At 38.2% G+C, this 15,947-nt stretch overlaps 1 protein-coding gene across 2 annotated transcripts in view; it reads left to right on the forward strand.

Moving 5' to 3' along the window:
* LOC124721571 (polypeptide N-acetylgalactosaminyltransferase 16-like) overlaps positions 1-15,947 on the forward strand; it is a 555,752-nt gene that overhangs the window by 520,575 nt on the left and 19,230 nt on the right. For both annotated transcript variants that reach the window (XM_047246612.1, XM_047246611.1), the window contains one exon: positions 445-682. In XM_047246612.1, coding sequence (XP_047102568.1) covers positions 445-682 — 238 coding nt within the window. The remainder of the gene's footprint in view (positions 1-444; positions 683-15,947) is intronic.

Here is a 15,947-nt window from a genome sequence, read left to right on the forward strand (position 1 = left end):
GTCATGTATGTCTTAGAAAGTAACAACTGGAATAAAACATTCATAGGTACTGAAAATACATAGTTCAGAGAAAGAGACAGATAGGGTGTGACACACATCAATCAGATGTAGGAGAATAGTTACCTGTTCTCATTTCAGTTTGTTATTAGTTTATCTTGGTGTTCAGAATAACTTTTTATTTAGTGATATCTATAATTTTTCATGTTTTTATAAAACAAAAATGACTAGGTTTTTCACCTTTGAGATCCAGTTACTACACAAAAGTGCTATACCATTCATTATTAGTCTTGTATGTTATATATAATTGAATACTCCATAATATGGTTTTAAAACAAATATATAAACTATTTCATAGGATATAAGTATTTTGGACAGTATCATCCTTGCTTGATACATGCTCTGAGTTAGATTCCTGTAAACAAGTTTTATAATTTTTCATTTCAGACTTCCAAATGAAGACAGCAGTGCATTTGGCCAGTTACGTCAAGGATCACATTGCTTACAAGTTGAAAATGAAAAGTCACCTGTATCACTTGCCTTGTGCAGTGAAATGTCCACATCACAAAACCTTTGGGCATACAATTCACACCTACATACTATCCAGCATGGTAAGCTGTGCCTTGCTGTACCAGAGGGCACTGTAACACCACGTCTTCAAACATGCCACTCTTCACCACGGCAGGTAATACAGACTACAAACTGAAACTACTGTAATGACCATTGAATGATCAATGGTACAAACAACTTGAAGCAATTATTTTCTGTTTCTTTACTAACTTTCACATGCACAGTTTGTTACTGGTGATTTGCATTCTTAATGACTCTGAGATTACAGTCAACTTATTATTATTGTTGATAATACTCATACACTCTCACACAGCATTATTCACATGCTCTCTATATGACCACACCCTTTGATTTATAAGTGTACTGACTGAAAAATGCAAAAACTACAGAAGAGAAAGCTTTATTAATACACTAGCTGCACAAGCAGTTCAAATAATCCAATTTAAGAAATTGTTACACTGACGATGTATTATTAATTTTACTATAATGTACATTTGTTTAGTATTATGCATGTGTAAGAACTTCCTCAAGTAGTGTATCTTTTCATAATGGATAATTTACAAGAAATTCCCTTTTCTAACAAAGCAGTAAGAAGCAATGTGTGTTTACCATTTTTATCGCTCCCCCTCCTGCCCCATCTCTCTAGTTCTGTGAACTATGTATCTTCTGTGTTTTTATCTAAGAATCTTTTATTCCATTTATTATTTCCTCCAATTTTTCAGAGCTACATGACTGATAGCTCAAGAAACAATCATTATTTGACTTGTATGACATTTTCTGTCAAGAAACGCTGTGTTTATATTGCTGGGTTTTATTCATCAATGCACGCCCATTATCTGTCATGAATTACTTCTTTATACATTATCACTACCGAATCACCTACTTGCTGATTATTCCCAGGAATTTTATTGATTTTTAAAATATTGTGTTTGTTTTAGCAATCAAGACCACATCTCAGTACAAATCTTGTCTTAGGTGTTTACTTTGTATTGTAGCCAAGTTAATGTTACAACTGCAAGTAATATGAACCCAAGTTAATACCCATAAACAAATCCAGAATTTCCTTAAACAACACCACACAATAAAACATTATTTGTAACAGTCAACATCCAAAAAATTGAGGTAACAATTATATTTGAGAATCAGTGTAACAAAGGCCTCTGTGATGAGATACAAGCAGAATCCACTTGCTTGGCTGTATATTTATTTCCTATAGAGGGCTAACAGCCGTACCCTTGGGGCTACAATCCCTTGAATCATGGCTGCCGAAGGCAGAACTGTGTGTCATATAAACTATATTGCTGCTGCTCCCTGAGATCATCTCCATACCACAAGAATGGTGGGTTATAAGCTCCCTATACCCTTTAAGTGTTAGTGCCCATAGTGAAACTGGGACTGGTGATATAGGAGGAAGGGAGATCAATATTCCTGCCAAAGCTCTATTTACAATTGGTGTCATGGACAGGGCGTTTGGTACTTGTTCCTCTACTGGCACAGGACTTCCACATTTGGGAGCAGTGGTTCAATCTCCATATGCTTCCCATAGTCCAGTGTCTGTGGTCTCTGTCATTTTTTGTATCAGTGGCCCAATGTGCATTCAAAATGGTCCAGCATAAATTCAAGTGCTGGCCCATAGGTCAGGAACATTAGAGCAAAGAGGGCTGTGAAGAAGACAACAACCAAGTGCACACCGACCGACCCCTCTCTAGGACGACAATGTGACAGCAGCCCCCTCTATGCGAAGAGATTGTAAGTGCTGCACTGGCCTGGCCATGGCCAGTTCTACGAGAAGCATCAAAACCGGCAAGCTGGATAGAAGCATTCACTGTATTACTCTTCACTGTATAACTCTTGTATTACGAATTGTATATACTGAAGAAATTTCTTGTTTGTCTGTCACCCTTTGCTCACAACACATCTGTATTTCTCAAAGTTAAGTATTGTCATTAATTTTCTGTAACTAAAATTCATTAATACGATTTGCTTGAACTGTTGTCAAGTGATCTGAGAAAGCATGTTTCCTAGGCACCCCATATTTGACAAGTAGATAGTATATAACATTGGCAATGAGGTGTACAAAGAACCCAGAGCTGACAGCCACCACTGTTTTGTTTTTTTGTGGAGTATTGTGTTTTGCTGGTGCCTTAATTCTACAGTGTCTTTCCTTCACAGTGGTGTGTTTACTTGCTTTAATAGTCTCTCTTATAGTGTTTTAGCTAATCAGTGTTTTCAGGTGGACATTGCAAAAATTTTCTTTGCTTTTTTACTTATTTATGTTGCTTGTATTGTCTGTTTATTGCATTTGTCTCTTGCAACATGCCCATCCCAACTCTCCCACCCCCTCTCAGGTGCCACAGCTCCAAGGATATATACAACAGAGCTGACACAGGTGTTTCAGTTTCAGAGTCAACCTTACTAAATACAGTACAGCAGCTATTCACTGCTCTAGCCACCAATATGGTGCAGCAGGCACCTACAGTAACTCTGAGTGCCATACCACCTTTTTGCCAGTTGCATGAACAACAAGAGGAATGTCTCGAGTGGTTGCAACAGTATGAAGCCCACATAATTGCTCACAACATATCAGGTGCTCTGAAACTCCATGATTTATTGTCAGTAGTAGGAATTGCAGTGTTTTACCTCATACAGAAGTTATTCCCTAATGCAAATCCAAGCGAACTTTCCTATGAACAGGTTGTAGATTCGCTAATTAACTATTATGACCAATAAGTGAATGTGGTAGCAGCTAGGTACTAATTCTTCAATTGTAAGAAAAGGTCAGAACAAACTTATCATTAGTAGGTAACAGATTTGAAGGGTATGACAAGGAAATGCAAATGTAGATGTGTTTGTGGTGCTTTATATTCAGATGTTATGTTGTATGATGTGATTGTGTGCAATGTCACTGATGTCAAACTTTGAGAACAGATTTTGAAACAGTCCAATCCATCATTTCAGCACGTAGTGCAAATACTAGATCAGTGTGATTCAGGTGTCATGTCAGCTGATAAATTTGAGCAGCCACAAATATGTTGAGTTGAGTCACCCCTTGCTAGTGACCTGCCCATCAGGCAGGGGCTGCTTGTGTGTGCCATGCCACATAAACAGTTCTCCATGCCACGCAAACAGCTCTCTAAACAGGCAAATGGAATTAGGTCATGCCCTCAGTGCTATTCACTGCACAAACACCAAGACTACCTGGCAAGACAAGCACAGTATTACACTTGTGGTAGGAAAGGTCATGTACAATCTATCTGTTTGCAACAGAACAAACATAAGAATTCTGCTCACTCACAAAAATTTTGTAACTAATGTAGTGCATTAAAATCCTGCAATAGGCATTAGCAAAACTAGCAAGTGAACAGTTTCTTCAGTGCTACACCAGTCCAACAAACTTTTTGTTCACTTGTGTATTAGTGGTGGAATACGTGTGAAATTTCAATTTGACACAGGTGCCTCTGTTACACTGCTGAATCATAACGCATATGAACTGTTAGGCTCCCCATGCCTGTCTAAAACTAGCATGCACCTGACAGCTTGTAATGGACAAGACAATCTCGTTCTTGGAAAATATACTTTGCTTGCTATGTATCACTCACATACGTGAACTATAACTTTCACTGTACTACAATCATATGATTGTGAGAACATAATTGGTCTTGATTCTTTCGATTAGTTAGGTTTTCAAATTCAGGACAATGTGTTGTCAGTGTCTGCATTCAATGCAAAAGACAGTGTAGCTAGTTTGCTGAAAGAGTTCCCTGAACTTTTTTCTGAAGGTTTAGGCAAGACAGACAATGTTGTTGCACATATTACTATGAAAGACAATGTCCAGCCAAAATTTTGCCAGGCCAGAACTGTACCCATTGATTTATGGGACAACTTAAAGACTTGCGAGATAGCAGAGCTGTTGTGCCCATACCAGCTAGTCAATGGGCAAGGCCACTTGCTCTCCAAACCTTGAGGTTGCACTCACCTCTGTGTTGACTTTAAGTCTACAGCCAACCCCCAAACTGTGATTGATACTTACCCCTTTCCATGCCCAGAGGATCTCATGAATAGATTAGGCACTGGCCACTACTTTTCAAAGACTGATTTGTGCAACACATATCTTCAAATATCACTAGATGAAGAATCTCAAATGTGTATGTTGTGAACACTCACTTGTGCTTGTTTAAATATTTGCATTTGCTTTCTGGTAGTGCTTTCGCACCCACCATTTTCCAATGGTATTTGAAACAGCTGACTGCTCAAGTACCAAACTGTTCAAACTATTTGGACAATATTGTTGTACACCTGAAGAACACATTGCAGATATGTGTGCTTTGTTTCATGTGTTATCTGATGAAGTGTGATGTTTTTAAACCTAAGTTGTAGTATCTTGGTCATGTCATAAACAGTCAAGCTGTACATCCTCTTCAGTCACATTTGTTAGCCATACGGGACCTGCCGGACCCTCACAATGTCACAGAATTCCAGTCAGTTTTAGGGAAAATGAACTATTATATTCAGTTCATATTGAATGCTGCACAAATCGCATCTCCATTGCACTGATTGCATTTCAAGAATTCCCCCTTTGTTTGGACAGGTGAGTGCCAAGAAGCTTTACAGAAACTGAAAGAGTCATTGCTCAGTTATCAATGCTTGGTTCACTACAATCCTGACAAACTGGTTGTGTTGCAAGTTGACACTTCCTCTTACAGAATTGGTGCAGTGCTTTGCACAGAATTGGTGATAAGGACAGGCCTATTGCTTTCACATCAAAAGTGTTATCAAAACTCAGTGTAACTATTCACAAATAGAGAAAGAGGCATTGGCTATTGTGTATGGTGTCACCTAATTCCACTGCTTGGCCTAAGTCACAATCACCATGGCAATGTGTGCACATAGATGTTGCGGGAGATTTTTGGAAAACCTGTAGGTTGACTGTGGTAGACTCTCATAGCAAGTTTCCTTTTGTTGTGGCAATGAACATAACAATGTCACGTAGTGCAATTCGGGCATTGTCCTCTATTATTTGCCTCAAAGGTTTGCCTAAAATCATAGTGTCAGACAATAGCCCTCAGTTCACGTCAAATGAATTTGAATAGTTCTGTGAATGCAATGGCATACAGTAGCTATCTAGTGCACTGTTCCATCCACAGTCTAGTGTCAAAGTGGAACATTTTGTCAGAACCTCCAAGCAGCAGATGACCAAACTTCGCACCTCACACACCAGGGGTCAAGCATTGCAACTGCTTCTCGCCTTCTGTCACTCACAACCACGAGATGGACCTTCACCGGTGGAATTGCTTCATGGCCACCACCATCAGACACTGCTCCATCAGCTCCACCCTCCTTAGCATCAGGTGCCAAAGGAAGTCCACAAGTATCACTTTGCGCCACACAATATTGTGTTTTACAGGGTTCCTAGTGGCGCAATGCGAGATCCTTCCTCGACTTGGTGCATGCGTGTATCTCATTTCAGGTCCCGACAGATTTTGGCACTGACATCACAATCAAATTCGCCACTGTCATGTGCATGGCGATCCTTCTGTGTCTCTCCCTCAGATTCACAGATCTCGAGGACAGTGTGGCCACTGCAATGATGAGAAGGTGTCACTGTGACACAGTTGGACGACCCCGTAGAGATGGAGCTTTCACCTCCTCTGCCTCTTCTTGTCCTACTGATGGAGCTGGACCTGCCCCACAGCAGCATCAGATTCATTCTACAGCTGGTTGTGGGCTTCAGGAGGTGGACACATACCCTTCTGGTTATTTTCCAAGGGATGTTTCTGCCAGAGCGAGGGCTGGATAGCAGGGTGTGACCAGAAGCCTGATGTCCCCTGCAGCCACAGCTACCGGTTCATTGCAACATCCACAATCCTGCCTATCCTCCCATTCTCAAGCTTCTTACATGATGATGGTCTGTCACTTTGGGGAGGGGGGGGGGGGGGGGGCAGGAATGTTCTGGCATAAAGTCAAGTGCTGCATGCCAGTCAGGGACATTAGAGCAGAGAAATCTGTGAAGATGGTGTCAGCCAATTGTACACAGACCAACCCCTCTCTGAGATGCAATGACAGTGCCCTCTAGGCAAAGAGAACATAAGCACTGCACCTGCCTGTCTGTGGCCAGTTCTGCAAGTTCTATGAGAAGTGTCAAGACCAGTGACCTGGATGGAAGCATTCACTGTATTACTTCTCTTGTATTCCGAATTGTATATACTGAAGAGATTTCTCATTTGTCTGTCACCCTTTGCTCGTAACACATCAGTATTTCTCAAAGTTAAGTGTTGTCATGTATTTTCTGTAAATAAAATTCATTAATATGATTTGCTTGAATTTTTGTCTAGCAATTCACGAAAGCAGGTTTCCTAAGCACTCCGATGAGTAGGTAGGATACAACAAAAGTTCATTCATCAGCAGCACAATATGCATCCAATGGTAACTTAGGTCTGGCACATTGGTAGCCTTAGATTAGATTAGTACTGGTTCCACAGATCATGAATACGACACTTCGTAATGATGTGGAACATGTCAAGTTAATAAAAGGTGTCCATACAAGATAATACATCCCACAAAATATTATATGACACTTAATTTTTTTGGGGGGGGGGGGGGGGAGGGGGGGTTGAGGAAATTGGAAATTACCCACTCACTATATAAAAAAATTAATTTAATGAGTAGAAGGAGTTGCCATTAAGAAATTCTTTTAATTTTCTTTTAAATGCTATTTGGCTATCTGTCACACTTTTGATGCTATTAGGTAAGTGACCAAAGACTTTTGTGGCAGCATAATTTACCCCCTTCTGAGCCAAAGTTAGATTTAACCTTGAGTAGTGAAGATCATCCATTCTCCTAGTGTTGTAGCCATGTATACTGCTATTACTTTTGAATTCGTTCGGATTTTTAATAACAAATTTCATAAGTGAATATATATATATTGTGAGGCTACAGTGAAGATCTCTAGTTCTTTAAATAAGTGTCTGCAGGATGATCTTGGATGAGCTCCAGCAGTTATTCTGATTACACGTTGGCAATGAACACTCTTTTACTCAATGGTGAGTTACCCCAGAATATGATGCCATACGAAAGCAGAGAATGAAAATAGGTGTGGTAAGCTAATTTACTGAGATGTATATCGCCAAAATTTGCAATGACCCTAATAGCATAAGTAGCTGAACTCAAACGTTTCAGCAGATCCTCTGTGTGTTTTTTTTCCAGTTCAACCCCTCATCAATGCATACACATAGAAATTTTGAATATTCTACCTTAGCTACAGACTTCTGATTGAAATCTATATTTATTAATGGTGTCATTCTATTTACTGTGTGGAACTGTATGTACTGTGTTATGTCAAAGTTTAGTGAGAGCCCATTTGCAGAGAACCACTTAATGATTTTCTGAAAAACTTCGTTTACAATTTCATCAGTTAATTCTTGTCTAATGGGTGTGATAGCTATACTTGTATCATCAGCAAAAAGTACCAGCTTTGCACCTTCGTGAATATAGAATGGCAAGTCATTAATATATATTAAGAACAGCAGAGGACCCAAGACCAAACCTTGTGGCACCCCATTCTTGATTGTTCCCCAGTTTGAGAAATCACCAGTTTTTGCATATTATGTGAACTGCTTATTTCAACATTCTGCACTCTTCCAGTTAGGTATGATTTAAACCATTTGAGCACTGTCCCATTCATACCACAGTACTTGAGCTTATCTAGAAGTATTCCATGATTTACACAGTCAAAAGCCTTTGAGAGATCACAAAAAATCCCAACGGGTGACTTCCGGTTACTCAGAGAATTTAATATTTCATTAGTGAAAGTATATATAGCATTTTCTGTTGAAAAACCTTTCTGGAAACCAAACTGATATTTTGTTAAAATGTTATTTTTACACAGGTGGGAAGCTACTCGACAATACATTACTTTTTCAAGAATTTTGGATAAGGCAGTCAGAAGAGAGATTGGGCAGTAGTTGTTGACATCAGACATGTTGATGTTGTTGTGGTCTTCAGTCCTGAGACTGGTTTGATGCAGCTTTCCATGCTACTCTATCTTGTACAAGCTTCTTCATCTCCCAGTACCTACTGCAACCTACATCCTTCTGAATCTGTTTAGTGTATTCATCTCTTGGTCTCCCCCTACGATTTTTACCCTCCACGCTGCCCTCCAATACTAAATTGGTGATCCATTGATGCCTCAGAACATGTCCTACCAAACAATCCCTTCTTCTTGTCAAGTTGTGCCACAAACTCCTCTTCTCCCCAATCCTATTCAATACTTCCTCATTAGTTATGTGATCTACCCATCAAATCTTCAGAATTCTTCTGTAGCACCACATTTCAAAGGCTTCTATTCTCTTCTTGTCCAAACTATTTATCATCAATGTTTCACTTCCATACATGGCTACACTCCATACAAATACTTTCAGAAACGACTTCCTGACATTTAAATCTATACTCGATGTTAACAAATTTCTCTTCTTCAGAAACGCTTTCCTTGCCATTGCCAGTCTACATTTTATATCCTCTCTACTTTGATCGTCATCAGTTATTTTGCTCCCCAAATAGCAAAACTCATATACTACTTTAAGTGTCTCATTTCCTAATCTAATTCCCTCAGCATCACCCGACTTAATTCGACTACATTCCATTATTCTCGTTCTACTTTTGTTGATGTTCATTTTATATCCTCCCTTCAAGACACTGTCCATTCTGTTCAACTGCTCTTCCAAGTCCTTTGCTGTCTCTGACAGAATTACAATGTCATCGGCGAACCTTAAAGTTTTTATTTCTTCTCCATGGATTTTAATACCTACTCTGAATTTTTCTTTTGTTTCCTTTACTGCTTGCTCAATATACAGATTGAATAACATTGGAGAGAGGCTACAACCCTGTCTCACTCCCTTCCCAACCACTGCTTCCCTTTCATACCCCTCGACTCTTATAACTGCCATCTGGTTTCTGTACAAATTGTAAATAGCCTTTCGCTCCCTGTATTTTACCCCTGCCACCTTCAGAATTGGAAAGAGATTATTCCAGTCAACATTGTCAAAAGCTTTCTCCAAGTCTACAAATGCTAGAAACGTAGGTTTGCCTTTTCTTAATCTAGCTTCTAAGATAAGTCGTAGGGTCAGTATTGCCTCACGTGTTCCCATATTTCTATGGAATCCAAACTGATCTTCCCCGAGGTTGGCTTCTACCAGTTTTTCCATTCATCTGTACAGAATTCACGTTAGTATTTTGCAGCCGTGACTTATTAAACTGACAGTTCGGTAATTTTCACATCTGTCAACACCTGTTTTCTTTGGGATTGGAATTATTATATTCTTCTTGAAGTCTGAGGGTATTTCGCCTGTCTCATACATTTTGCTCACCAGATGGTAGAGTTTTGTCAGGACTGGCTCTCCCAAGGCTGTTAGTAGTTCTAATGGAATGTTGTCTACTCCTGGGGCCTTGTTTCGACTCAGGTCTTTCAGTGCTCTGTCAAACTCTTCACGCAGTATTATATCTCCCATTTCATCTTCATCTACATCCTCTTCCATTTCCATAATATTGTCCTCAAGAACATCGCCCTTGTATAGTCCCTCTATATACTCCTTCCACCTTTCTGCTTTCCCTTCTTTGCTTAGAACTGGGTTTCCATCTGAGCCCTTGATATTCATACAAGTGGTTCTCTTTTCTCCGAAGGTCTCTTTAATTTTTCTGTACACAGTATCTATCTTACCCCTCATGAGATAAGCCTCTACATCCTTACATTTGTCCTCTAGCCATGCCTGCTTAGCCATTTTGCACTTCCTGTCGATCTCATTTTTGAGACGTTTGTATTCCTTTTTGCCTGCTTCATTTACTGCATTTTTATATTTTCTCCTTTCATCAATTAAATTCAGTATTTCTTCTGTCACCCAAGGATTTCTACTAGCCCTCGTCTTTTTATCTACTTGATCCTCTGCTGCCTTCACCACTTCATCCCTCAAAGCTATCCATTCTTCTTCTACTGTATTTCTTTCCCCCATTCTTGTCAATTGTTCCTTTATACTCTTCCTGAAACTCTCTACAACCTCTGGTTCCTTCAGTTTATCCAGGTCCCATCTCCTCAAATTCCCACCTTTTTGCAGTTTCTTCAGTTTTAATCTACAGTTCATAACCAATAGATTATGGTCAGAGTCCACATCTGCCCCTGGAAATATCTTACAATTTAAAACCTGGTTCCTAAATCTCTGTCTTACCATTATACAATCTATCTGATATCTTCTAGTATCTCCAGGGTTCTTCCATGTATACAACCTTCTTTCATGATTCTTGAACCAAGTGTTAGCTATGATTAAGTTATGCTCTGCGCAAAATTCTACCAGGCAGCTTCCTCTTTCATTTCTTAGCCCCAATCCATATTCACCTACTATGTTTCCTTCTCTCCCTTTTCCTACTCTCGAATTCCAGTCACCCATGACTATTAAATTTTCATCTCCCTTCACTACCTGAATAATTTCTTTTATCTCATCATACAATTCATCAATTTCTTCATCATCTGCAGAGCTAGTTGGCATATAAACTTGTACTACTGTTGTAGGCGTGGGCTTCGTGTCTATCTTGGCCACAATAATGCGTTCACTATGTTGTTTGTAGTAGCTTACCCGAACTCCTATTTTTTTATTCATTATTAAACCTACTCCTGCATTACCCCTGTTTGATTTTGTATTTATGATCCTGTATTCACCTGACCAAAAATCTTGTTCCTCCTGCCACCGAACTTCACTAATTCCCACTATATCTAACTTTAACCTATCCATTTCCCTTTTTAAATTTCTAACCTACCTGCCCGATTAAGGGATCTGACATTCCACGCTCCGATCCGTAGAACGCCAGTTTTCTTTCTCCTGATAACAACGTCCTCCTGAGTAGTCCCCACCCAGAGATCCGAATGGGGGACTATTTTACCTCCAGAATATTTTACCCAAGAGGATGCCATCATCATTTATCCATACAGTAAAGCTGCATGCCCTCGTGAAAAATTACGGCCGTAGTTTCCCCTTGCTTTCAGCCGTTCGCAGTACCAGCACAGCAAGGCCATTTTGGTTAATGTTACAAGGCCAGATCAGTTAATCATCCAGACTGTTGCCCCTGCAACTACTGAAAAGGCTGCTGCCCCTCTTCAGGAACATATGTTTGTCTGGCCTCTCAACAGATACCCCTCTGTTGTGGTTGCACCTACGGTACGGCTATCTGTGTCGCTAAGGCACGCAAGCCTCCCCACCAACGGCAAGGTCTATGGTTCATGGGGGGGACATCAGACATATCCCCTTTTTTATGCAGTGCTTGACAACATCATTCCCTAAAAGCAACTGATGGTAGGACATCATCATCATCATCCACAGGCTCTGTAGCACACTCACACAAAAGTGCAAGTTAGCCAGTCAGAAATGTAGTTAGAAATTTGTCCTCTTTGTCAGCTCAGGCAAAAATACAAGTAGAGCAGATAGAAATTCCAGTAATCGTAGTGGTAGTAGTAGTAGTAGTAGTAGTTGTTGTTGTTGTTGTTGCTGTAGCAATTATCATAGTGGTAGGGCACAAAGTATAGCAAAAATAAGGAAATTGTACACTGAATGTTACTGCAGTCACAGCTGGTAGAATTGTCAACAGTGTGTTGCTATGTGTTTTGCTTTCAAGAAAGGTGGACATGGGGCTGCTGTCTATCTAAGCCACCTACAGCATTTGTCATAAAATGACACTGCATTGCCCAGCATCAACAAATACCAAAACTCCACTCAAACTGATGATCTCATGTGTACGTAGCTTTTTCATTGGATACCAGAGCTTTTGTTTCCTATGTCAGGAGCTAGGTGCACAACCACTCCATGAATTAAAGATCTGGAATAAGATATGCCACACTGTGAGCACAGAAAATTGTAGAATCTGTGGAATCAGAATCAGAATTTTATTGTCTCATAATGTACAAGTTAAATCATTGATTTTATGTACAGGAGACTTGTCAGCTTATAACTATGATAAATTATAGATGGAATATAATATTTTTATATAATCACAATAAAATCTGAACATTATTTATTATTATTGTTTTTTATCCTGTCCAGATGGTCAGGTTATCAAAAAATTCATCAACAGAGTAGTCACATTTCTGCACCAGAGTGCTATACAATTTTCTTTTTACTGCCTCAGTTTCGATCTTTCTAAAATTTGTGTCTTTCAGTTTATTGTTTACTTGATTCCCATATATTGTGGAGTCTGTGCAAAAAGATTAATCCTGTGTGTAGGCAGCATGAAGCTTTCTTTGTTTCTAGTTTTGTAACTATGCTGGAAATTATTTGATGCTTAGTTGTATTAAGATCTCTTAATAATGGCCAACAAGATTCTCTTGCTGATAGTTTTTTCCTGAAAGGTTAATATTTTTGTCATGTTGCTAGCATTTCCCCAGAAGACAATACTGTATCTCACTACTGACTCAAAGTAACTATGGTATACTACTTGTTTTGTGTCTATACTAGTGACATTGGCTAAGATTGTCATAGCAAATGACAGGCTGTTTTGTTTATTTTTTAGATAATCTATGTGTGAGGACCATGATAGTTTTGCATCCAATTGTATTCCTAAGAATTTAACATGCTCTGTTTCATTTAGCTCCTGGCTTCTGTGCATAATGTGAATATCATTTATTCAAGATTGTTTTGTCTTAAATTGCATCAGCTGTGTTTTTGAAATATTTAGCTTTAGGCCATTTAGATGGAATCAAACATCTAGGTTTTCTAGAGTTTCTATGAAATTTTCGGGAATTTTTTCTGTGTTTTTATTTTCTACCAGTACTGATGTGTCATCAGCAAATAAAACTGAATGATAATTTATATTTGTGGGTAAATCATTTACATAAAAAAAAGAAAGAGGATTGGGCCCTAACTGAGCCCTATGAGATGGTTCTCCACTTCAAGGAGTATTTCCCTTTGCATGATGTTATGACAACCCTTTGCTTTCTCTCCATTAAATATTACTTACACCACATAATTCCATTTTTTTTCATTTTATATAATAGTATGGAGTTATTCATGCAGTCAAATGCTAAGTGACAGAAGATTCCCACAGGTTTTTGTGACTTGTCCAAAGTGGAACTAACTTTAGTCACAAATTTATTGATTGCATGAATTGTATTTTTGCCTTACTGGAATCCAAATTGATTTTTTGAGATAACATTGTATTTGTAGCAGAAATTTTGGATTTGAATTGCAACAATCATGTCAAATATCTTAGAAAACACGGGAAGAAGAGAAATTGGACAGTAATTTCCCATATCATCTTTGGAGCCTTTCTTTAATACTGGTTTGACTTCTGCATATTTTAGTAAGTCTGGAAAGTGCCCATCTTCAAGTGATTGATTAACTATGCTGTGTGGTAGGTGTGCTATTATATTTGTTACTGCCTTAATGACTTTGGCAAGTATTTCATCCCATCCCACAGAATTTTTATTTTTTACGTTTGGTATAGTTTTCTCTACATATTTTACTGTTACTTTGTTAAATTTAGTAGGCTCTCTTTCTTGCCCTGAATTGAGCCAAACAAATGTACATTGCCTTGATAAGAGACTACATCAACATCAGATTTTGCTACATTTATGAAGGATTTATTAAAATTTTCTGATATCTGAGTAGGATGTACAACTATTTTGTTTTTTACCTTTATTTTAGAGATTTCCTGGTTGCTAGGTTTGATTCCAGGTTCAGAATTTACTACTGTCCATACTGCCTTGGATTTATTTGTGTGGTTTTTAATGAATTTAGTGTTTTCCATTTCCTTTGCTGCTTTTGAAACCTTCTTAAATAGTTTTTTATATGCTTTAACATATTTTGTGAACTCAGGACTCTTATTTCATTTCAGCTCAGCATGTAGCTCTTTTTTAAAGTTTAGTTCTATAAGCAGAGCAGAGTGATCTGAGATACCTAGGCTTAAAGAGAATTTGGCAGTGTTCTCAAAAAGGTGTGGCCATTTAGGATTTGTCAGTAAACCCTTGATTCCTTAAATAATCAAACTGCCATGTATAAAACAGCTTCAAATGTCTAATTATGTTACAAATGAGTTAATGTGTCGAATATCTGACTTTAAATATGTAAGCAAGAAATAGTTTAGAAAAATTTAAAGTTTATTGGAAGGCATTTAGTGCTTTCATCATGAAACACTGGATGAATGTCATCTGGGTAATTTGCACTCCATTTTAAGCTAGTTTTTCACACACCTCAATTATTCTGACGTCTTACCTTCTGAACTGCCTGTCATACAGTGACATAATTTTGCAAATACATTCAGTGATACATGTAGATACTGTCAGCAAAGTGTTCTATGAATAGAGTTAACAGTAAATAAGTAATTAATTAAAACATGACTCATGATGCTGAAGTTTAACTGTCTGGCATTTTTAGCAAACGCTAGTTTTCCATGCATCTGACTACTTATGACATAATAGCTCTTGAACTATGTGTCATTCAGTGATATAGTTTTGCAGGTGCATATGTGAATACTATCTGCAAACTGTGTTGTAAATAGAGTCAGTAATAAAGAATTAATGAATTAAAACATCGTTCCAGATGTTGAAGTTTGACTGCATGAGCAGAAAAGATATAGTACCATAAGTGATAAACATTTTCCTTCAATCATTTTGTGTGGGGTGTGAGCAAGAGAAGTTTCATGAAGGTTTAAAATTATGTGTAAAGTTTGTGTCACTAATTGCTCTCATTCTCAAATACTGCATGAATATAATCATGGTATTTGTGTGCCATCAGCCATGCTGCCTGAAGAAGAACATGCAATTTCTAACAATAGTACTTGCCTTGCTGTGTTAAACTTTTAATGTAAAATCATACCTCTTAATGAGCAGATTAAAACAGCACTTTAACAGTTTTAAATTTGCTCATTAAGAGGTATGATTTTACATTTTTATTATTTAGCCATACGCTAAATAATAAAAATGTAAAATCATATCTCTTAATGAGCAGATTAAAACAGCACTTTAACAGTTTTAAATTTCGTTAATAATCACCGAAAATTTTTATAATCAGATTATTGTTACTGCTGGAAGCAGTTACATAGGCAACCTGTGTTCAAGGATAGTAGCTTACTAACATAGATGGTTTCATATAGAATCAAAAATTGAATATCGCTTATAAGAGCACGGTCATCAACAGGAATTCATACTTCAAACTGAGAGCACAATTATTAAGCACCCATAAAGTATACGTGGAGATGAACTGCCTGCCTCAGTAGTGAGTGCTCCAATTTATTCATACAGAGAATGTTCTAATGAAGCACAATATTCAGGCCCAGAACATTTCAGAAATTTTAAATTTTAAATGATAGGTAATTACAGGAAGTGGGAAGCATACTGGTGACCTACACAA

The sequence above is a fragment of the Schistocerca piceifrons genome, chromosome X (genome assembly GCF_021461385.2).
Source record: "Schistocerca piceifrons isolate TAMUIC-IGC-003096 chromosome X, iqSchPice1.1, whole genome shotgun sequence".
Classification (NCBI taxonomy): domain Eukaryota; kingdom Metazoa; phylum Arthropoda; class Insecta; order Orthoptera; family Acrididae; genus Schistocerca; species Schistocerca piceifrons.